The sequence below is a fragment of the Lolium perenne genome, chromosome 7 (genome assembly GCF_019359855.2).
Source record: "Lolium perenne isolate Kyuss_39 chromosome 7, Kyuss_2.0, whole genome shotgun sequence".
Lineage (NCBI taxonomy): Eukaryota > Viridiplantae > Streptophyta > Magnoliopsida > Poales > Poaceae > Lolium > Lolium perenne.
In genome coordinates this window covers 247,469,719-247,493,253 of record NC_067250.2, presented here as the reverse complement: position 1 = coordinate 247,493,253, position 23,535 = coordinate 247,469,719, and the positions used below count along the sequence as shown (strand labels likewise).

Sequence of the window (23,535 nt, the reverse complement as noted above, 5' to 3'; positions counted from 1 at the left end):
CTCTGGAAGGTTTTCCGTATCGTGGCTCTCGGTACTGGGGGTTTCGCGACGAAGACCTTAAGTAGGCGGAAGGGCAGGTCAGGAGGCGTCACGGGGGCCCCACACGCTAGGGCCGCGCGGGCCCACCCTGGGCCGCGCCGCCCTAGTGTGGCGGCGCCCCGTGGCCCCATTTCGTCTCTCCCTCGGACTTCTGGAAGCTTCGTGCAAAAATATGCCCCTGGGCGTTGATTTCGTCCAATTCCGAGAATATTTCCTTACTAGGATTTCTGAAACCAAAAACAGCAGAAAACAGCAACTGGCTCTTCGGCATCTTGTTAATAGGTTAGTGCCGGAAAATGCATAAATATGACATAAAGTGTGTATAAAATATGTAGGTATTGTCATAAAACAAGCATGAAACATAAGAAATTATCGATACATTGGAGACGTATCAGAGACCAAGGAACTTATCTCTGCGATCAGACACGGCATGCCACGAGCTGCCTGAACTCTGAGCACCTGAAGAAGGCTCCGGCACCCACAGCTCTCTTTTCGTCGGGATAGCCTCCAGATCTGCGGACCAAGCCTCCGCCCTGAAAACGCCGAGATCCGCCCGGCTCGCCGTCTCCGGCGCAAGGACCTCCAACGAGCACGCCTCACCAACCAACTGTTGAACGATCTCCTTCTCCCAAGCATGTGGCGGCACTCCTTCGATCTCCAACCTCACCTTGCTCCTCATCCGCACCAAGGAAGCCTGAGCTTGACGTGTCCATTGCCGGAAGAAGAGGGTGAAAAAGGAGAATGGCAAGGAAGAGCGCCTCAAAACTGACTCCTTGAACTCCGGCGCCGCGAAGACTATAAGGAAATCTTCCGGCTTGAACCTATGCACCGTGAACGCCGCCCGTGGAATGTCAGCCCTTGTGACCAGCGCCTCCGTGACCTGAGCGCACGACACCGCTGGCCTCGAACCACCAACGTACGCCACCAAGGAGCAATCTAGCCTCCTTTCCAACTCGGCCATGTTGCCAGTTTGCCGGACAACGCACGGTGACCAGCGGCGGCCCTCGCCCGCCGTCGTGGTATTGTGGCGCCACGCCGACTCGGCCTCTCCAGATCCGACGGAGTCCGGCGAGGACGGGGAAGGCGAAGCCGCCGGGGGACGGACACCAACAGCAGGCGCACGTCGACCCAACACACCAGGCTGCATAGCAGCAGGCGTGCCCTGGCCACGCGCACCAGGCTGAGGTCCTCTCCGGCGACCGGCCAGGCGCCTGTCCACCACCTCAATCGCCCTCAACCGCAGCATCTCTTCCGAATCTGGGCTTCGCGGCCTCTTGCAACCGCCCGAACCATGCCCCTCCTCACCACAGCGGTAGCAGACCTGGTCGTTGCTGCACTCTCTCTTGGGGTGACCAGGCCTGAGACACTTGAAGCAACGGCCAGCCATGGACGGTGACACCGGCCGCGCCGTCGGGGCCTCCGGCCTCAAGATCCGCTGCTGGCTCTTGCGACGCCTCCACTTTGCCATCCGCGAAAGCTTTGGCCGGATCCACTCCAACCTCTCATGGACAGGCCGGGGTGGCGGCTGCGGGAGCGGCCCCGCCGGAGCCAGCCCCACCTCCGCCGAACTCTGCATCGGCGACCCGCATGAGCCCGAAGACAAGCCAAGCCCAGAGACGACCGGCCTCACTGAAGACACGGACGCTGGGCTGGGAGGCGCCTCCTGCGCACGCTTGCCGGCGGCGGTGGCGGCGGCGGCGGCGCCCCGCTCCGCCATCACCTCGCGCTCCCTCTCACTCTCTCTCTCCATAGCGATATTTAGCCAATAGTTTTACACCTTGATCGTCCTAATAAGCCTAAAATACCGGACCGGAGGGAGTACTCCGTATATTCTTCGTATTTATCACGAACAAAATGCTGTCGAGATGGCCGCCGGACATGCATGCGCTGCACGTCGAGGCCCGATAAGCTCCGGGTCGTGTCCTTGTCCCGTCTCCCCGTTGGTCGTCACGACATACGTACCTTTCCGCGTCATCCGATGCCTTTGGGAGCTCCATGCCCACGTACCGTGTAGCTGTCTGGACAAAACTATTTTCAGCTCCATGTTAAATTCAGCTGGGCACGCGGTTGCGCTATCTTGAAAGCGTCTACTCGTGGGTGCTCCGGACCAGAATTCGTCAATCGTCCTATCGATGGCGTAGGGTGAAACGTGTGTGCGTGGAAATGGTAGCTCGCAGATCTCGAGGTAGTGACTCCATCGTGCGGGTCGACACAGGTTGATGGTTGAGCATGCATGTGTTCTCTTTCTACACGTTCCGTCATCTTTCTTCAACCAACAAAGAATGCGTCCATGCCTGTTTTCTCCATCAGAATTCAGACGACAGGAAGAGTGCTGCATGCTCCTGCCAAGCCCGGCCGGTGTGTCACAAAGAGCATCTACACGGCCAGACCTAAACAGACTACACGGTCAACTGTTCTTATTTTCACCTTCAAATAAAAATCGTTACTTCCACACCTTGTAGACATTTCAAAGTATACTGCATACAAACCAAAATAAGTAAACTTACATAGTGAACACGTCTAAATATCGTCTAAATATATGCACTTACGAAAAAAGCTAAAAAATGATTTACTACCTCCGATTCAAGGAATAAGGTGTCCTCGTTTTACGTGCTTTTTGTTTGACTAAGAATTACTTCAAATATATAAAGATTATTTGTATAAAATTAACAACATTAGAAAGTGATTTTCAATACGAATCCAATGATACTAATTACATATAATATAACCAAGATTTTGTTGCTCAATTTTTATGGTCAAAGTTCGCCTTGGAATACGCGTGCGTCTTATTCCTTGGGACGGAGGTGTTAAGCTTCATGCACTAGCCAATTTGAACCAAAAGTCCGAACTGATGGAAAGGGCTAGGCAATCCACATATACACTTCACAACACCCCCCACTCGCGTGTGACGAGAGAAGAGAAAGTCAACACGTGAAAGAAGAAGAAGAGCACACCGAAACAGCGGTGGCTAAATAGGGGGGGCAACAACAATTTTTAGGCTTAATTGCGAAACCATGTGAAAGCCAGAATTTGAACTTGAGACCTGGGGCTCTGATACCATGTTAAGCTTCATGCACTAGCCAATTGAACCAAAAGTCCGAACTAATGGAAAGGGCTAGGCAATCCACATATACACTTCACAACAGGAGGTAGTATATTAGTGAATGGACGTGGTTTTTTTTGGACTGCCATTCATTTTCATCCTCATGGAAAACATGGACGTTTGCTGGCTTATTTGGCAAAGAAAAATAGAGTACGTTATAAGAAATTAATCAGTCAGTTGAACATTCAGGAGCAGTAATTTAATCGTTGAAGTAGGGCACGCTACGGCAACACATGACTGACGGGGTGGGGCCTTGTTGTCTACTTGGCGAACCTTCACTGCCCCCTTCTGTAACTTCCCTCTTTTATCCGTGCACAAGGCAGCCAAAAGAAAGAGATAAAGAGGCTGCTATAACGCAGGAGTCCTTTCCCTCTATTTAAAATGGTCAACCTGCGCAGCATGTCATTCTTGAATTTTATTTATTCAGTAGGGAACGGGTGGCTGGCTAGGTATAAAGGGATTTGTTCAGAAGTATTTAATTATATCATCATCTAATCACATATTATATAACTTTGTAAAACAATCTGAATGAGCCTTTTGAACAATGTTACCTGAAAATACTGCAATCATCGGAATTCTAGGATTGTAACGTAGAATATACATCGGCATCATATGATCACATTAGTACTGAATGGTACCAGTATCCTAGGATATAGTACATTTCTTACATGATACTTTTTTGAGGGATATCTTACATGATACTTAATCAACACTTCAAAGATGTGGGTCATAGATGGAGGGCAATAATTGGCAAGTCCAAACAGATTGGAATGGACCTGGATTTTGTCTTCCAATATGTTTTTGCCGTATACATATCTGAAAGTAGGGTTACACCTGCCGGGTTTTTGTCTTCCAATATGTTTTTGCCGTATAATTTGCACATAAACGTTCTTCTAAACATGTTTTCCCCATCGGTTTGGTTTAACTTTTGCATCAATTATATTAGGGATATTATAACAGAGTCACCTAGCCGTTCAATTACACCGCATGAACCATTTGTCCGTCGGATTTGCCAAAAAAAAAACGCACTAAAAGGACAAAACAAATAAGGTTGTCCAATCGAATATGTTATCTTCTTTTGAATAATACTAGTAATGTTGCACGCGCATCGCGCGTATGTAACTATATTGCAATGAATCATTAATATTGTAGAGAAGTAGAGAAGCAGAGGGTACTGTCTAACAAATATGATCATCAATTTTGTATCTTGCGAAATTGAAGAGTCTCGCAAAGAAATTTGGCTTCAAAGATCAAACAAATTGAGATGGTCTCTAAAAAATTGGAAGAAAAATGCACTAATTTAACACATGCCTAAAACTTTTGCCATCTTATTGCCAAAAAAAAAACTCGGCTGGCGGCTATGCAGTTTTTTTTTGGGCTAAGGAAGCACAAATGAGATTGGTCATGTTTTGGCAAAAGGCGCAGACAACAGAAGAGACAACCATGGTTTGCATCTTGTCATGTCATATCCTCAAACAGATTAAAGCTTTATGTTCTACCAAACAATTTGTTTCAGCCACTTCTGAGGGAAAAAAAATCTTGTAGCTTCGTTGTGGACTTTGAAACGTTCAGTGCTTGGCTTCGCCTCGCTGTACCTAGTAGTAAAATCTGCTGCTATTGCAAATAAAACAATTTCTCACTTTAAGGAATATCAAAGCAGAGTTAATTAGAATGTTCTAGCAGAACGGAGAACCAGTGTAAAGCCAAACCGGTATCCAGTGCTCTAACAGAATCATGTCCCCAAACTGTTGGCCGTATCATAATAGAATCTGAATATCAAGAATTAAAGGTTGAATGTCATGCAATTTTCAGGTTGGAACCTTATCCAATGAAAAAGTTCACTCAAAAACATTACAGCAATGGAATAAAAGACAGACAGGAATAGAAAAATCAATTGAGTGCTCATACCTGCAATCATATAGTGTATGTATGTACAAGAATACTATCACTTGAACTGATTTACAGTGTCATAGGAATTAGGTTTCACGTCTTCAGCGTTTTTAGCAAGCTTGCCGCTTTAACTAAACACAGCTGCCTCGGGCACGATGATTTGCAAGGTGTCGTTGTTGGCTCAAAAAGCTTACCATTTTTAATGCAAAGTTCTCTGCTGAAGAGGCAATTATCCGATGATAAATTTGTATGCTTTACCCAGGCAGGCAGTGGCAACTGAAAACAAGATTATAGATCAGCAGACATAGGCACAACTCGGCATGTGCTTCGCGTGCTTCGTCGTCGAACCATGGGCAACCCACATGCCACATCGTCATGCACGCTTGTGCGTGGCAGGGCCTGACTACCTGCTCCTCCGTCGACGTCGGCCTCATGCACATTGACGTACTTGAAGCTGCACCTCGCGATCGACCTTCTCCGGGTCTTTCTCCGTCGGCTGTTTCCAGGATGCTGCCGTGGTGTTACGGGCCTACGGCAGGACATCGCCGAGGTGTTGGTCGCCCTCCGCCGCCGCCGACATAGCTCCTGGGTCGAGTCCGTTTCTAGGCGGAGCGATCGGGGTGCGATGTGCGATGGGTGTGTATATGATTGTGATCCACAATTAGCGGGACGTGCAACAAATTAGGAGAAAACTGTGAGAAATTGGTAGCGCCAAATATGGAAAGAATCGCAACGTCATTGGAGGCACATGTGCCGTTAGATTTGATGGAATAGAAGGCTAGGATTTGATGTTTCTGCCAACTTCGTGCCTTTATAAGTAGTTTAGATTTAGATTAAGCTAAAGGGGTTTAACTAAAAAAAATGGATTTGTGACGGCGGCTGGCTTCATCGAGTACACGAAACCCTAGAAATCATTTTTTGCAAAGTTTTCAAGATAACTATTTTCTCATGATCTTACTCATGTATATTTTCTATAAGTTAATTATGTGGTTGCTCTGAAAATAAAAAAATAAGTTAAATGCAAGAATTGGTGGCAGCCAGCTGGCCCGGCCGGCCTGGCAGGCACGGCAGGCTAAGACTTGGGACGACGCAGAAAAATCGAGCAAAGTCCATAGATGGTGCCATTTGCAATTGCGCTATTTGTGGAAGCATTAGATTTTCTCAGCCGTGTCACCGTCACCTTTTTTTCTTCCGGCCCTCAGGTCGTGTAGTGCGAGTGCGAGACGTACGTCAGTTGGTGGTGCTTCTGGCTGTCGGCTTCCGGTTGGAACCCCTGGACACTTACATTGCTCGCGCACTCACTACCTAAAACCCTCTCCACTGATTGTTATTTCTTGGAGGAAAAAGCTCAGCTAGTAAACAACAATTTGCACCCTTGGCGCACCACGCCACGACCCATGACGGCATGAACCACGATAGATATATATGGATGTACCACACCATCCCACAGCTAATGGTGATTTAGTTAGACCTGTTTAGGCGCGCGACACTGATTGCAAGCAAGACAGAGAGTTGCAGATATATACAAGTATAATAGCCATTAGTCAATGGAATGAGGCTGCTAGGAAAAACGTACGTATAAATATGGCACGCGCGCGAAATACATGTTGCCGTTCTTTTCTCAAGAACAAAATAATGGTGTCGAGAATCTATACATGCCAGGACATGCGCGGCACGTCGAGGCGCGCGCGACCAGCTCCGGGTCGTCGTCTCCTTCTTCCCGTCGTCTCCCGGTCGTCGTGACGACATGCCTGTCCGCGTGATCCGATTGCCCTGGGGCCCCACCAGTCGGCAAAATCCAACGACGGCCGGAGGCGCAGGTCTCTCCTCCCTCGACAGCGAGCGCGCTCCATGTCCACGTACCGTCTTCAAAACTGATTGGATAGAGAGCGGTGGCCGTCACGTCCAATTCGTCAATCCTGCTACTTTTTCCTACGCGTGTCTATACGGTGCAGCGAGCAGCGTACCTACAACCTACATCTACAATTCTACATGATGCGCCAATTAGCTTAGCCAATCTCGAGGTCAAGTCAGAATGTGCAGCCCGAGAGCGGACGATGATTGAGCATGTGCTCTACTACTTTTTCTCCATACACGTTCCTTCATTTTATTCAGATATACTATCATCATTCTAAGATATAATTGTCGTAACTTTACCTAGATACAAATGTATTTAGACACCTATTGATGTCCAGATACATCCGTATGTAAAGAAAAAAATGTTACGACACTTGCGTAGTTTGGAACGAAGAAAATCAAATAGCTACGCATTTCCAGGGTGTCAATCAAGGTAGCTAGAATAGTGCTCGAGACAATTTTGAGAAAACTAGCCGTTTCTCAAAAGTTTGACGTAAAATAAACTCACCTGAAAAATAATTTCAAAAATAACCTTTTTCATGACGGCCATGCTCAATAGCATGAACCATTGTCGAAAGGTGTCATACCCTACATCATGACTCCGCTGTTGCGGTTCAGGGCATCATGACTATGAAGCCATGGGCCACGGCTTCACGCTATAGAACATGTCGCCATGGACTGCGCCTTCATGCCATAGAGCATGGCTCTATATGAAAAGGTTAATTGCGAATGATTTCGAAACATGGTTATTGTATGCTGATTTTTCAAGGTTAGATCATTTTTGTCAGAATCATCGATGCTCGAGTGAGGAGAAACCCCTGCACTCCCCTAGCATTTACTTTGTTCAGATTTTTCACAAACATTACATCGAAGTTGGGCTTTTCGATCTTCGACATTGGCGACAATGTAACTATTGTTGGCCAGCCGTGTGTCCTTTTAGCGGGCTAGCATTAATCACGCGTGTTCTTCTGTGACGGGCTCGCTCGGCACGTGGTTCAACAAGTCATGCTAAACATGTCTGGGCCACAAACCGAAGCCCGTGAGCTGGCATGGCCCGTTTGGTTTTTATTTTTCTTGTTCTTCTTTAAAAAAAACATAAAAGGCTAAACGTCACGGCGTGTTTATTAGGTGTGATGTATCTGGGCCGCCTAGCGAGACATGATTGCCGGCAGGACGCAGTTTTTAAATGGGCCTTGATGGGCCATGCGTGCCATACGTGTCGGGCTTGGGCTGGCCTGTTGGCTAGATGTAATTTTTTTGAGAACTTTTTTAGTTTTATTCAAATCGGGGCAATGTTTAAAAATACACTCAAACTAACATGTGGTTCAACTAACGAAAAATCGACCTGCTGGGAAGGAAGAAGCAAAACGTGTCGTCGTGTGTGATTCTATATTCATCTCTCTTCCTTCATGGCAGGAGTAAGTTTCTCCCTTAAGCTGTGCTCTATGCTACCTAAGACTCGCATGTTCTTTCTCTGCAGTCCCTCGACAGCTTCCAGGCAATCCGAGGCAATGTGGATCCACCCCAAATTCAGGTGTTCACCCAAGACATAAAAAAAAGTCCTAACCTTGACCTTTTTTTTCTTCTGCTTCGGAACATTACACCGAGGCTGGGCTTTACGATCTTCAGGAACGGCCATACATGCGTACGGACGGTGTAACCCCACAGGCCCAAATCTTCATCACCGGCCCAACAGGCATAAAGCCCGAACGGCCTGGATCCACGAAAAGGCCCACTTAACCCACCACCGCTTCCCGAAAAGTGGACTCCGCTCCACTCTCCCTCCACTCCCCGCAGTCGTCGCCTCCCTCTCCAGCACCCAACCTGAAACCCCACATTCCTCACCGCCGGCCGCCCAATGGAGCTGGAGCTCGAACCAGGCGGCGGCGGAATCCGAGCAGTTTCCCTCTCCAGCGAGTCACCGGAGGCCGACCTCGGGAGCGGCGACCTGGCCCCGCCCGCCGACCGCACGGTCTCGCGCCGCCACGTGACCCTCCGCCTCGTCGGCGACGGGGAGCCCAGGGTCGCCTTCGAGGTGGTAGGAAGGAACCCCGTGGTCGTCCGCTCGTCGAGGGTCGGCGAAGACAAGGTGTACCGCCGCGGCGAGGCGGGCGAGCTCCGGGCGGGGGACGGGCTGTCCCTGTCGCTCAAGGCGCCGGCGTTCTGGACGGTGCGGAGGCCGGATGTGAAAGAAGGGGAGGCGGAGGTGGACACCGCGGTGCTGGACGCGGTGGCGCGGCGGGAGAAGCGGACGCAGGAGAGGAAGGAGAGGGAGAGGCGAGTACTGCAGGAGGCCATGGAGGTGACCGCCGAGGAGGAGGAGACGGAGGCGGGGGTCGGCGATGAGGAGTTGGATGAGGAATTGGAGGATCTGAAAATCGATCTAGGAAACCTCGATCCGGTCCAAGGTAAGCTTGGGTTGTTCTTCCTTTCATCAGAATTTAGAGACAGGGTGCCATGTGGGAATTGGGGAATTTGTTGGGGACAATGTTGCAGAGATAAATTGGTATAAATGGCATTCGGTCAGGTTTCATTGGAGTAGCTTGCACTACTACATGCCTATTTTTAATCTTGCCTCTGGATGTTGTTAGCATGTGTTGGTTATTGGTTAATGATAATACTAGTACATTTGTTAATTGTTATACTAGTTGCTAACGTCTGTATACAAATATGCTCATTTGTGAGGCCAGAAGCCAGGCGACAGTTGCTGTACAATAGGAATTGGTTAGCTCCATTGAAACTTGCAAAGCTTTCTGCCGACTTTACTTCATAGTTCATACATGCTATTGTTCCTGACGTTATTAGCTAAAAGAGTTCAGTCCTCATGTCCAAATAGGCTATCTGTTGTTTCTGAAATCTAAAGCTATAGGGAGAGTTTTGCTGATGTTCCCTGTATTATCAGAATAATATCTTCCTGCTTTTACATTTTGGCTTTTCCATGTCACTGAAATAATAATTATAATTTTGGATGCAGAATTCGGGTTTTTGTCAATGGGCCATGAATTTGATAACTACCCCAAGGGTAGGATTCGCGCACCCAAGGATTGGAACTGGTTTTTGGAGGAACTAAGGAAGAACAGCGATGATGAAGATGATGACGATGTTAGTAACACTGGACGTAAATCAAGGGACGGCGGTGGTGTGAACAAGAAGCAGAAGAAAAAGGGGGAGGATGAAGATGAAGAGTGGACTGATGAGAGCGAGGATGGGAAAGACTCCCAGCAGAGTGGCCCTAGTGTGAAGAGACCAAAAAAGTATGTAACGAGATCTAAAGAAGCGAAAAAACCTCGCAAGGAGAGCTCTAAAACAGAAAATAAGGATGCCGCAGATGAAGATGACGAGACAGAGGAAGAGGATGAGGAAGATGAGACGCTGGGAGGTTTTATAGTCAAAGAAGAGGATGAGCCTATGGAAGAGCTGAGTGAGGAAGAAGAGGAAGAAGAAGAATTCGATGATGAGGATGAAGATGATTGATAACACTATCGACAAACTTTTTCTGCTTTCACTTAGAATGTACTGTAAGTCTGCAAGTGTTGACAAGTTACATGGTCACATACTCTTCTGAATCTGTGTACATATTGTGTGCTTCTGTTGATGTGTGAAAGTTGTGATGAAATGTTTGTTCAGTTGATTTATCCATTTATCTTTTTTCTTAGATTGTGGATTATTTTGTAGCTCATCTGTTTTTTTGCATTGGATTATGCTTTCGGAGCTTCTACGGGCAGCAATCTAAGTCGGAATCAAGACGATTTCCATATAAAAGTAGTCCGTCAGCACGTTGAAGAAACAAAACAACATGTTTGGTGACACCGGCCCACATTTGTTATCCATGTTAATGAGGGAGCCAATTTGGTTGTCACTAATCGATGAAATTGAATTTGCGTTTCTGCCCTCCTGAAGATGAAGTGGACTGCACACACTGTTCTCATTCACTAGGTGGTCTGCACTTCTGCACCCTTTGATGTTGGTAATCCTACAGATAAAAAAAATCACCATCATCACAGTAATTAGCTATTGTTCTTGACGTTATCCAAAAGAGTACAGTTCTGATGGGCAAATAGGCTATCTGTTGTTTCTGAAATCTAAAGCTATAGAGAGAGTTTTGCTGATGTTCCCTGTATTAGCAGAACAATATCCTGCTTTTACACTTGGGCTTTTCCATGGTACTTAAAAAATAATTATAATTTTGGATGCAGAATTCGGGTTTTTTGTCCATGGACCATGAATTTGATAATTACTCCAAGGGTAGGATTGGCGCAGAAAGAACAGCGATGATGAAGAACTGGTTTTTGGAGGTAATAAGGAAGAACAGCGATGATGAAGATGATGACGATGTTAACACTGGACGTAAATCAAGGGGGCGGCGGTGCCGTGAACAAGAAGAAGCAGAAAAAGGGAGAGGATGAAGATGAGGAGTGGACTGATGAGAACGAGGATGGAAAAGACTCCCAGCAGAGTGGTCCCAGTGTGAAGGGATCAAAAGGTACGTAACAAGATCTAAAGACGCGAAAAAACCTCGCAAGGACAGCTCTAAAACAGAAAATAAGGATGCTCCGGATGAAGATGTCGAGACAGAGGAAGAGGATGAGGAAGATGAGCCTATGGAAGAGCTGAGTGAGGAAGAATAATTCGATAATGAAGATGAAGACGATTGATAACACTATCGATAGACCTTTTCTGCTTTCATGTATGATGTACTGTAAGTGTTGCCAAGTTCCAGTGTCACATACTCTTCTGAATCTGTGTACATATTATGTGCTTTAGTTGATGTCTGAAAGATATGATAAAGATGTTCGTTCAGTTGTTGGCTTATCCTTTTTTTTTTTTTTTGCTTAGATTGCGGATTTTTTGCGGTTCATCTGTTATTTGCATTGGATTATGCTTTCGAAGCTTGTGCGTGGAGCAATCTCAGTCGGAATCAAGAGGATTTTCCATATAGATGTAGTCAGTGAGCATGTTGAAGAAACAAAGCAGCATGTTTGGTGACACTGGTGCCCACAGTTGTTATCCATGCTAATGAGGGGAAGCAATTTGGTTGTCACTAATCGAGGAAATCGCCTTTGCGTTTCTGCCCTCCTGAAGATGAAAAGGGGTAGCCTTGCGATGACACCACAAGTGGACACACTGTTCTCTTTCACTAGGGGGTCTGCACTTCTGCACCCTTTCATCTTGGTAATCCTACAGATAAAAAATTCACCATCATCACAGTAAACTAAAGGTTCACCATCACACATGGTAATAGACATTGCAGAAATAACTTAGATTCAAGGTTAACACAAAAAACTTAGATTTGAAGAGAAAATCGTCTGAACAATACAAACAGTGAATATGAATGCACCGATAAATCTTCCTAAGCACCTGAACTTCTGGAGCACAGTCGCTCTCACACCCTTCCACAGCTCGCATCCTGACAGATACCATCATCCGGATCCTGCACGAACACACGCAGAATCCGAATTAGCAAGGCAATGCACACACACATAGTAATCACAATCAAATCTCAAAGCTACTGTGCCCTGCTACTACTACTAAGACAGTAATACTAGTGAGTTGTGCTGAGCTGATGATCAAGAACTGGGCGAGCCGGCCAAGCAATCAATCTGCAGCATCAGATCCTGCACCTCCTCCTCGCCCATCCCCTCCCACGGCTCCATCTCCTCCGCGGCGGCGGCGGCGGCGCTGACGAGGTCTTCCACCTCGACGTCCATCTCCGCCTGCTCGTCCCCGAGCAGCTCGTACCAAATCATGTCCGTCGTTATGCCGCCCGCGCTCTCAGTTTTCACGGCCGGGACGCCCGCCTCGACGGCGACACCGGCCGCCAGTGCAAGCTCCTCGAAGGTGAAACCATCGTCCGTCGCCGGCGGCGGCGGCGACGGGATGTCGTCGAGCAGCCGCCGCTTGTTCTTGCCCTTGACGACGGGCACCGCGTCGCCGGCGGCGAGTGCGTTGCGGCGTGCCAGGCTGGTGAGAAAACTCGGGTTCCTGATCGCGCGCACGAGGAAGGCCTTGCACTGCTCCTGCCGGCGCTCGGTGCCCAGCACGCGGCGCTCCATGTCCAGCAGCGTGGCGCGCGACGCCTCCTGCTGCACCCTGAGCCGCGCCAGCTCCTGCTTCAGCGCCTCCCGGTCCCGCCGCAGCCGCTCCAGCTCCCCGTCCACGACGCCGATGACGCCGGCCTCCGCCGCGCACGAGGACGCAGACGACGAGGCCGCGGGCCGGCGGCCGGTGTCGGCGCCGCGGCGGCGGCGGATGCCGGCCAGGAGGTGGCGCTGCCCGCCGAGGAAGCCCGCGTTGGCGAACTCCCACCTGTCCGGGTTCACCTTGCGGAATCCCTGCAACCACATCACATTTCAGTACTGCATCATCAGTAAAGAAACGAGAACAGCAACCGGGAATGAAGCTTTGGTGCGTACATAGGTATTGAGCTGGCGGAGGAAGCTGGAGAAGTTGGCGTGCTTGAAGTGGAGCGGGAGGAGGCGGGCGGCGAAGGCGTGGGGATCCCACACCACGAAGCTGTTCCGCGCCGCGCCCCACGACACCACCGCGTCCGTCGCCGGGTCCTCCACCATGTCGAACGTCTTGGCCAGGAACGGCGCCACCGCCGCGGCCGCCGCCAGGTCCAACGGCGTCGGCGCGCGCAGGCAGCAGTCGTCGCCGTCGTCGTCGTCCAGCACCACCATCTCGGGCTCCTCCTGCTTGATGTCCGTCGTCATTACGGCGGTGAGGGAGTCCATCTGGCTGAGTGTAGTGTTCGTTCGTTAGGTCGTTCGATCTGGCTGGAGATTTGGCGGGAGTGGAGTGTGGGGTTGAAGTACTTATAAGTGGGGACAGAACATTCTGGAAAGTACTAGCACAAAGGGAGGGTGTACCTGTGTGTTAATGGCAGATATTTTCCTTCGAAGTTTCTCACGAGCGCTAGATCTCACTCGCGATTGGCTTTTTTCGCGCGGTCCCGGCGTGATTTGATGGTTGGTGTGCTGCGGGCGACTGCCCGGAAGAATCGGCCATGTTCCGAGCTTGGGCTGGCCTCAGGCAGAAGTACAGTATGGTTCCAGCCCAATACAACCTACTGGTATCTTCTAAAAATAGAAAAAAGAACTGTAGGTGCTCTTCTACAATATTTGTCTATTTGTCATCGGAAAGTACAAGTGTTCCTCGGGCTACATTAGGCTTTTTTTTCGAAAAAAATTAAATTAGCATTTCAAAGTTTTTAAAAATATCTGAAAAGAATTCTAGATGTTGATAATGATGTATTCTACGAAGGTGCAAAATCTCAAATTTTTGGAGGCATCAAAATTTGCACTGTCCACTACTTTAGATTTCCATTTTTGGTACCACACATAAAATATAAAGTATTTCGAGTTTAATTTTGCACTTTTAAGTATTTTATAGAAATACAGCATTGCCTAGATCTATGTATTTTTAGATTTTTTTTAAAACTTTTAAATACCAATTTTGAAAAACGATCCCGCGTCGCTCTGCACGGGGTGGCTCGAGGAACCCTAGCCACCGCCGCCTCCGGGGCTCCCTTAGCTTGGCCCCTCTTCGTCGTCCCTGGCCATCACCGCAGTGGCGATGGGCGCCCTCGCCGCCAAAGGTGTAGGGCCGGGATCTCTCTATGGAGGCGTGGGCGGGGACGCACGGCGTTGACGTCGACTGGGAAGGACGTGCTGGGTGGCGACACGAGGCGCATGCAACGCAGTTGCGTCGAGGTGCGCCGAGGCGGCGACCCCAGGGCAAGGTCGCTATGGACCTCGTATTGTGGCTGTGGGAAGCATGGGCGGCGACACCGGGGCGCGGCGGCATGTCGCACTGCTAGATGCGGTTCAGATCTTGACCGTGCTGGTGGTTTGTCAGGTGCGCTCCGGAGTGATGTGGTTGGCCATGGCAGGTTCGACTTCGACGGCGGTGCTGGTGGTTGACGACAATGGAGTGCGACCTCAATGTGCACAACTTTGGTTCTATGATGCGTGCTCCAAATCTGAAAGTCTTTTCCGTGGACAAGGAGATGAGTCGGGCGAAAACCTATCATCGACATTGGGTTGGTGCCGGCAACGGCAATGCCTTTTGGCGTCGTCTCCTTCTTGAAGGCGTCATCGGAGATCTCATCTTCCTCTCGACGTGATTATCTTTGGCTCTTCGGGTGAAAACCCAAACTCTAGTTGCGTAGAGTGAGCGACGGTTGCGTCTTCGTCGCTTCCCTCTTGGGGGTGTTGTCTTTAAGAGCTAGTTTGTGGTCATTTCATTGCGCTCCTCATGAGTCATGGCTAGTGGATGTCGGGGCGGCAACCTCGAGAGGTTGCATTTGTGCATCGAGGCAACGGCCCCGGGAACCATCGCGGGTGGTGGCCCTATGAGGTAGAGATGAGGATCGTCGTGGCTTGGGTGGCAATGCTGTGTCTCTAGTGCGACAGTATAGTCGGCTTGGTCGACACATCCTAGAGAGGGCGGTCAGAATTTTATGTCGGGGCGGCGGTCCCGGATGAGTTGGTGTGATGGCAGTGGTCTACGGCCGACTTCCCTGTGTAGCTTGGGCTACGGGTTGCTGGTTCATGTGGCATTGCAGCTCGAGAGCGAGCGACGGTATGTTGGGGCGGTGGCTCCAGACGGTGGTTTTGTTGGTCGACCGCGTCGGGTGACATGGGTATGTGTTGTGGGTATACTTCATGGGTGTACCATCGACATTGCCTAGATCCGGCAAGCCCGGGTGGCCCACAGACGGTGATGTGGCATTTGGCCCATCGGGCGGCCCAGTTGCTGTTGATCATGAAGGATGAAGTCCGGCCCAGGATCAGGGAGCCGGATCCTAACCGACCTTCGGATGAAGAAGGATCCGTGAAGGCCCATGAGGGACCCGGATCCAGTACGACGTAGATGGAAGGCGGATCCTTGACGTACACGGCAAGATATTGTACCGTAGTTAGGCAACCTGTAATCCGGCTAGGACTGTCCATGTAAACCCTAGATCTGTGCGCCTTTATAAGCCGGATCCCGGGAGCCCTAGAGGCACAACCACAACTCATTGTAACAACGCGAAAGCGCCCAGATAATTCCAGACAAGCAACAGTAGGCCTTGCCATCGTGCAGGTGGTCCGAAGCTGGGTAAATCGCGTACCACCGTCCCGAGGACTCTCCGCCCAATGGCCCCTACTTCTTCTCCCCTCCATGAGAATCCCTCCTCTGGAGTACCGTCGAATAGGCAACGATAGTTGGCGCCCACCGTGGGGCCAGCGGCGTCTGGAGGCCGGAACCGGGAGGGTTCTACCTTCGGAGGCATCGACGACACCATCGCCGTGGGGCGCGTCAAGTACGCCGGGAACTTTCCGATCGTCCCTGAGGACGAGTGCTGGATTCCGGCAAAGACAAACCCCGTCAAGCTCTCCATCATCCCGATCGGCGGGATACACCTCTTCATCGGCGAGACCGTCGATTCCGACGGGAATGCTCTGGTAAGTAACGCTGACGCGACCGCCGCTGAGCAGGACGCAGTCGCGAAGATCCGATCTGAGACGCAGGAGCTTCCTGAGGAAGATTCCGCCTTAGATCTGGAAAAATCAAAATCCACCCAATCCGCCCCTGAGCAGGAAATAAAGGTGGAAGACCAATGGAGATCCGCCTGGGTCTCCCAGGTGTTAGAGAAGCAAAGGTCACTTCGTGCACTTCTTAGCCCATACCGCAGGAGCCGCCCCTCAAGAAGCCGGAGCTGGCCCCATGCAGGTTGAGGCACCGGAAAACAGTGACGCTCTGGATCAGCAGGAGGCTGTCGGAGAAAGCGACGCTCCGGGTGAAGAATCGATCCTGGGAAACCTAAGCCCAACTTCCGACGATACCTCCTCCATGGACACTGAAGAGTACGATCGCAAGCTGAAAGAACTCGGAGGCGGTGAACAGATTGAAGTAGATTCTGCCCAGCCTAAGCAGGTTCTCGCAACCTTAACGGCGCTGGATCAGCAGGAATCAGCAGATGAACACACCCCTTCCGACCCATAGCCATCCAATGCAGGATCACCGCTATCGCGGGAACGACCGCATAAGGAAGTCCTGTCCCCAGAAGAACTGGTTGAGCAGGCAGGCATGGACACCATCGCGCACTCGGAGATCCTCAACAAACCTATAACTCCCGACGACGCTGCAGATCCGGAGGCTCTAGAAGCCAAAAGGCAGGAGATGCTGGCAACAGCCAAGAAATTCGCCACCACCGCAGCAGCAATGCTGGATGAAAGGAAAGAGGCCGCGCACTTCGTGGAAAATTTCCTCCAGCGAGAACGCCAGGTCGACGAGTCACTGGCAAAAGTCAAGCAACTCCGGAAGCACTGGGAGGACAAGATCAACGAGACTCAACAGGAGAACGATAGACTCGGGCGAGAAGCTGTAGCTCCCCGCAAGATCACCTTCGCGACTCCCACCGAGCAACAGCCATTCACGACTCCAAAGGATAACATGAAAAAGGCTGCGGAGATCTTGAAAAAAAAGGAAGAGGAGATTGATATCGAATACGTCCGTACGCTCGTTGCCTCAGCAATGAAGCAGCAGAGCAAGGCAGACACTTCGCGCAGGTTGGAATCCAACCCGGATCACTGTGTGTCTACCGCGCAGAAGGACGCCCACGCCAATCGCCATCTGGATGATGAATCGCGCACCGGATCCATGGAGCGCAGAAGAAAAACCAGAGAACACCCAAATCCAATCCCCGTACCGTCAAAGACGCCTCCGTCAGATCCGAAGAAGGGAAAGATGCAATGTACGCTGGTAGGAACAAGTACCGGAACCCGTCACCTCCGCCTAACGGGTACCCGCGTCCCCCACCTCCTCGCCGTCGTAGCCCAGCCGGAAACACCAGGCCCCATTGGACCGGTGGAATCAATATCCGCGACAACATGCCACCGCCGAGGACCGGAAACAGGGAGCGTACGCCGGAACCCCGCTGGAACCAGAACAACGATCGTGAGCCTGAGCCCAGAAGGAGCCGGAACAATGATCGCGAACCTGAGCCGAGGAGGATTCGGAACGCGGAACGCGAGCCGGAGCCCAGCCGAAGCCGGAACGACGGAGGAGACTATCACCAAGGTGAAGGTAGCCACCGAAGTCAGAGCCAGCCGCGGGAAGAACGCCGGGAATCCGAAGGCGGAAGCAAAAAATCTTACAGGCCCCCTCGCAGGTCTCCCTCACCACCGCCAAGCGGAGGAGGTGGAGGCGGAGGCGGTGGCCGAAGATCTCGCTCCCGCTCAAAAACCCCGGACGGCGGCCCACGCGATGCCCGGGAACGCCTCAACGAGTACAAAACAGACTACATCTGCCCAAAATGCTTTGGCAGGATGATTCGAGAGGAACCAAAGCCAAGGATGGACCTCAAGCTACCCGGAAACCTGAAGCACTATGATGGCACCGAAAGGTCGGATACCTGGATCGAGGATTACTACAAAGCAGTAACCTTCGCCGGTGGAAACCCTAACATCGCCTGCCGCATGCTCCAGCTGTACCTTGTAGGTCCAGCCCGGATCTGGCTCAGTGACCTCGAGAATAACTCCATCTTTTGCTGGTTTGACCTGAAGAACGCCTTCGAGAAGCACTTCAGGGGCACCTACAAATGACCTGCCACGACAAGCGACCTATAGGCATGTATCCAGAAGAAGGGTGAAACATCAAGGAGCTTCCTCACCCGATGGTTGCAAACTAGGAACGAGTGCGAGAACGTTGATAACCGCACGACAATGCACGCCTTTATTGGTGGATTGCAGAGAGGAGGATTGCTGCGGCACAAGCTCACTTGCTTGGTCAATGCAAATAAACTGACTTTGGATGACATGATCACCATCGCCAGCGATCACACTGCTGCCGATGACGACGCAGGCGGAGATCTAGCAGCTACAACAATTCCCCTGCATCAGCAAAAGAAGAACCGTGATAACGGCAGCAGCAGCGGCACCAAGCGGAAAAATCCCCCTGATGACCAAAGAAGTGGCGGATCCGACTTGATCGCCATGGCTTTCCAGCGCGGAGGCCAAGGAGGCGGAAGAGGCCGCGGAGGCGGAGCCGGAAGGGGCCAGCAGCGTGGTGACGAGGTCACCGCTGCTGGAACCTGCGCTCCCCAAACTTATGAGGAGTACAGAGACATGCCTTGCCTGGCCCACCTGGATCCGGCTACAGGGAAGTCCACTCACACCAACCGCAACTGCAAGTGGGTCAATGATCTCAAATCTGACCCGAAAGCAGGATACAAGCGAGCCCGAAAGCACTGCCCACTCGGCAAAGGAGGCAAGCGCAAGAACAAGGACAAAGAGGAAGACAGTTCCGAGGCAATGGATGAGGATGATGCTTCGCCGGATCCCAAGGGAGGATCCGCAGCTAAACCCAACCCCTTCGACAAAAAGAGCGCGGGCGCATACCACACTTTCCTTGGAACTCCAACAGTTTGTGCAAGCAAATCAGCTCTCCGGATCCTGAACGCCACAGTTCTAGCTGTGCCGCAGTACGTCAGGTGGTCGGAAACTCCGTGTACGCTTGATAGGAAGGACCATCCTACTGTCATTCCGAAAGAGTGCTACGCCTTGGTCGTGAGTCCCCGCATCGACGGGTATGACTTCTCCAAGTGCCTCATGGACGGCGGAGCCAGCCTGAACATCATGTACCTGGAGCAGCTAAAACACAGCACCACTGAATTCCATGGTGTAGTTCCAGGTAAAAAGGCAAACTCCCTTGGCAGCATCAGACTTCCCGTGGCCTTCGGCGATGCCAATAATTTTCGCGAAGAGATGATCACGTTCGAGGTCGTGCCCTTCAAGAGCTCCTACCATGTCATCTTCGGCAGGCCCACCTACCACAAGTTTCACGCGAGAGTGTGCTACATCTACAACAAGCTCAAGATTCCGGGTCCTAAGGGTATGATTACCGTATCCGGAGACTACAAGAAGGCTCACGAATGCGAGTTAGGTGAAGCAGCCTTCGTAGAGTCTGTGATATCTGGAGAGGAGCTGCAAGGCTACAGAGTCGCGGTGGATCCGCAAGAGATGCACACCACCAAGAAGCAGATCTCCGAACAGAAAACTTCGTTCAATGCCGCGATAGAGACCAAGAAAATCGACTTCAAGGAAGGAGATTCCACCAAGCAGGTCTCGGTCGGAGCCAGCATGGACCCCAAATAGGAAGACGCGCTCGTCAAGTTTCTCCGCGCTAACATGGATATCTTTGCATGGCAACCTTCTGACATGTCCGGAGTACCTAGGGAACTCACCGAGCACTACCTCAACATAAATCCGGGGGCTAAACCGGTGAAGCAAGCTATGCGACGCTTTGGAGATAAGAAGCGCCGCGCCATAGGAATGGAACTAGTAAAGTTACTAGAGGCAGGTTTTGTAGTAGAAGTTATCCATACTGATTGGGTCGCAAACCCCGTCCTTGTACCCAAAAAGAACACTGAAATACTAAGAATGTGCATCGATTACTCCGGCTTGAATAAGCATTGTCCGAAGGATCCGTTCCCCTTGCCGCGCATTGACCAAGTCATTGATTCGACGGCAGGGGCGGAACTTCTGTGTTTTCTTGACGCATATTCCGGGTATCATCAGATCCGGATGAAGAAGTCCGACCAAAAGGCGACCTCGTTCATCACCCCATTCGGCACTTACTGCTATGTCACCATGCCCTTTGGTTTGAAAAATGCAGGTGCCACCTACCAATGTACGATGCAGCGGTGCCTGAAGGACCAAATTGGCCGGAACGTACACGCTTACGTCGACGACATCGCGGTCATGACCCGGAAAGGATCCGACTTGATCAGCGACCTCGCAGAAACCTTTGAGAATCTCCGACGGTACAAGATGATGTTGAATCCGCTGAAGTGTGTCTTTGGCGTTCCAGCTGGAAAACTCCTTGGCTTCATCGTCTCTCATAGAGGCATTGAAGTTAACCCGGAAAAAATCAAGGCAATCCTGTGTATCAAAAGGCCAACTTGTCTCAAAGATGTGCAACGACTAACTGGCTGTGTTGCAGCAATCAGTAGGTTTGTTAGCTGTCTTGGTGAGAAGGCGCTACCTTTGTACAAGCTGCTGAAGAAAACAGACAAATTTGTCTGGGACGACGCAGCAGATGCAGCACTTCAGGGGTGGAAGGAAATACTCACCTCCCCGCCTATCCTAGCAGCTCCAGAAGAGTCAGAGCCCATGCTCCTTTACCTGGCAGCCTCCAACAAAGTCATCAGCCTCGTCATCGTGGTGGAACGAAAGGAAGAAGGTCACGAGTATGGAGTCCAAAGACCAGTCTATTACATTAGCGAGGTACTGACGGAATCCAAGCAAAGATATCCCCACTTTCAGAAACTAGCCTATGCCGTGTTCCTAGGTAGCAGGAAGCTAAGACACTACTTCCAAGAGCACCCTGTAACAGTCGTGAGAAAGGCTCCGCTGTCGACGATTCTCAACAACGCTGACGCAACAGGACGCACAACAAAATGGGGCATTGAATTATCCGCCTTCGACATCAATTACAAAGCCAAGACTGCGGTCAAATCCTAGATCTTGGCAGATTTCGTCGCAGATTGGACAGAGGCTCCGGATGCAAATCTAGAGCCAGAACCAGAAACATGGGTCATGCACTTCGATGGATCCAAGCAGCATCAAGGCTCAGGAGCCGGAGTCACCCTGAAGTCCCCTACCGGAGAAGAACTGCAGTACGTTCTACAGATTCACTTCGAAGCTACAAATAACATGGCGGAATACGAGGCTCTACTACACGGTCTGCGCATCACTAAGGAAATTGGGATCAAGCACATCATATGCTCCGGAGATTCCGACCTGGTGGCACAACAAGTAGCCGGAACCTGGAACGCCAGAAACTCCGTTATGGTGGCCTACAGAGACGAAGTTGACGAGATTGCCAAATGCTTCCTCGTATACGAAGTCAAGTACATCAGGAGAGACGATAACACAGCGGCAGACATGCTATCCAAGCTCGGATCCGGCAGGAAACCAATTCCGAATGGCATTTTCCTGGAGCACCTACGGATACCCTCGGTAAAGGGCGCTAACCCGAAAAAACCCGGACTTGGCAGTATCTCCGGCTAGAGAAGTGATGGCAATCATTCCGGCCTGGACACAGCCGTTCCTGGACTACCTCATCGATCGAAAGTTGCCAGAGGACGAGGTCCTCGCACGACAGATCATCAGGTGAGCAAGATCCTACACAATCGTTGATGGACAGCTCTACAAACGAAGCACAAGTGGGGTATTTCTCAAATGCGTCTCAAATCAAGATGGCATTGAAATCCTCAGAGAGATCCACGCAGGGGATTGCGGGCATCACGCCGCCCCCAGGTCCCTCGTTGCAAAAGCTTTCCGGCTAGGCTTTTATTGGTTAACAACCAAAGAAGATGCTGATAAACTGGTTAAAACCTGCCGAGGTTGTCAGTACTACGCTACTCAACCAAACGCTCCAGCCCGAGAGCGGAAGACCATCCCTATCACCTGGCCATTTGCAGTCTGGGGGCTCGATATGGTTGGAAAACTAAAGAAATCATCTCCTGGCGGTTTTGAGTACCTCCTGGTCGCTATTGACAAGTTCAGTAAGTGGATCGAGGCAAAGCCAGTGAGAAAAGCCGACGGTGCTACGGCACTAAAATTTGTTTGCAGCCTCGTAACGAGATTCGGCATCCCACACATCATAATCACAGATAATTGCACGAACTTCGCACAAGGAGAATTGAAGGATTATTGCAATGACGTAGGGATCCGGCTCGACCTCGCATCTGTGGCCCACCCACAATCCAATGGTCAGGTCGAAAGAGCCAACGGCCTCATACTATCCGGAATTAAACCGCGCCTTGAAGAACCACTGCGATGCGCAGCCGGAGCTTGGGCTGATGAGTTAGACTCTGTTCTGTGGAGTTTAAGAACTACCCCTAACAGGTCAACCGGATTTACTCCGTTTTTCCTGGTATATGGATCCGAAGCCGTGCTCCCCTCCAACATCATCCACGATTCGCCGCGAGTCTTCGCCTATGATAAAGAAACTGCTGACGAGGCTCGACAGCTTTCTGTGGACCTGATCGAAGAAGCTCGGAATTTAGCTGACCAACGCTCCACCATCTACCAGCAGAAACTCCGACGCTATCATAGCCGTCGAGTTCGGAATCGCTCGTTCATGGCCGGAGACCTAGTCCTCCGCCTTCGCCAGGTGAAAGACCACAAGTTGCAATCTCCATGGGAAGGACCCTTTGTCATCAGCAAAGTGCTCCACAACAGATCGTACTACCTCGTCGATTTCCGGGAGTTAAAAGATAGACCTGCTAACTGGTACCGGAAACGCAAGCGAGAGGATCCGGATGACATATACAATGAAACAAACCGTCCCTGGAATATAGCACAGCTACGTCCTTTCCACACTTAGCAAAATTCGCATTACATACTTTGTAATATCTATGATACATGATCAATGAAATAAAGCATCTGGTTCACTCTTTGAGTCTTTTACCTCCTTTACTTGTTCATTTTTGGATCATGTATGTTTTCCGACTAAAACCGCAGAGCTGGATCTTTCCGCCTAGGCGTGTATGCAAGTTGTGATTTTTTCAAAATCATCCTTTAGGATGTGAGCCTAAGTTTTCTGGCGGAAATGTTTTTTGTTGCGAACTCATGGATTCCTGGTAGCGACTT

General features: G+C 50.5%; 2 protein-coding genes across 7 annotated transcripts; one reads left to right on the top strand and one right to left on the bottom strand.

Moving 5' to 3' along the window:
- The first annotated feature begins 8,670 nt into the window (after positions 1-8,670).
- LOC127313209 (uncharacterized) lies at positions 8,671-10,544 on the top strand. The gene is made up of 2 exons (XM_051343763.2): positions 8,671-9,297; positions 9,864-10,544. Exons 1-2 carry the CDS (start codon positions 8,748-8,750, stop codon positions 10,361-10,363), a joined length of 1,050 nt encoding a protein of 349 aa, XP_051199723.1. The 5' UTR covers positions 8,671-8,747; the 3' UTR covers positions 10,364-10,544.
- Positions 10,545-10,648: 104 nt separating this feature from the next.
- LOC127313208 (putative heat stress transcription factor A-6a) lies at positions 10,649-13,727 on the bottom strand. Of its 6 annotated transcripts, none has more exons than XR_011748125.1 (4): positions 13,303-13,725; positions 12,451-13,221; positions 12,248-12,320; positions 10,649-10,862 (listed from the first exon to the last, which is right to left on the bottom strand). XR_011748125.1 is itself a non-coding variant. In XM_071823182.1 (4 exons), exons 1-3 carry the CDS (start codon positions 13,621-13,623, stop codon positions 12,273-12,275), a joined length of 1,080 nt encoding a protein of 359 aa, XP_071679283.1. In that variant the 5' UTR covers positions 13,624-13,727; the 3' UTR covers positions 10,649-10,862; positions 12,248-12,272. The 6 variants fall into 6 exon arrangements, 3 of the variants coding, with proteins under 3 accessions (XP_071679283.1, XP_051199721.1, XP_071679281.1); XM_071823182.1 differs by having other exon boundaries at positions 12,511-13,221; positions 13,303-13,727; XR_011748124.1 differs by lacking the exon at positions 10,649-10,862 and adding an exon at positions 11,805-12,067.
- Positions 13,728-23,535: the final 9,808 nt, after the last annotated feature.

Bases quoted from the DNA above. Each gene is read 5' to 3' on its own strand.
- LOC127313209 (XM_051343763.2), top strand. From the start codon at position 8,748: ATGGAGCTGGAGCTCGAACCAGGCGGCGGCGGAATCCGAGCAGTTTCC. The intron at 9,298-9,863 runs GTAAGCTTGGGT...TTTTGGATGCAG, and splicing joins AAACCTCGATCCGGTCCAAG to AATTCGGGTTTTTGTCAATG.
- LOC127313208 (XM_071823180.1), bottom strand. From the start codon at position 13,623: ATGGACTCCCTCACCGCCGTAATGACGACGGACATCAAGCAGGAGGAG. The intron at 13,222-13,302 runs GTACGCACCAAA...ATGTGGTTGCAG, and splicing joins TCCGCCAGCTCAATACCTAT to GGATTCCGCAAGGTGAACCC.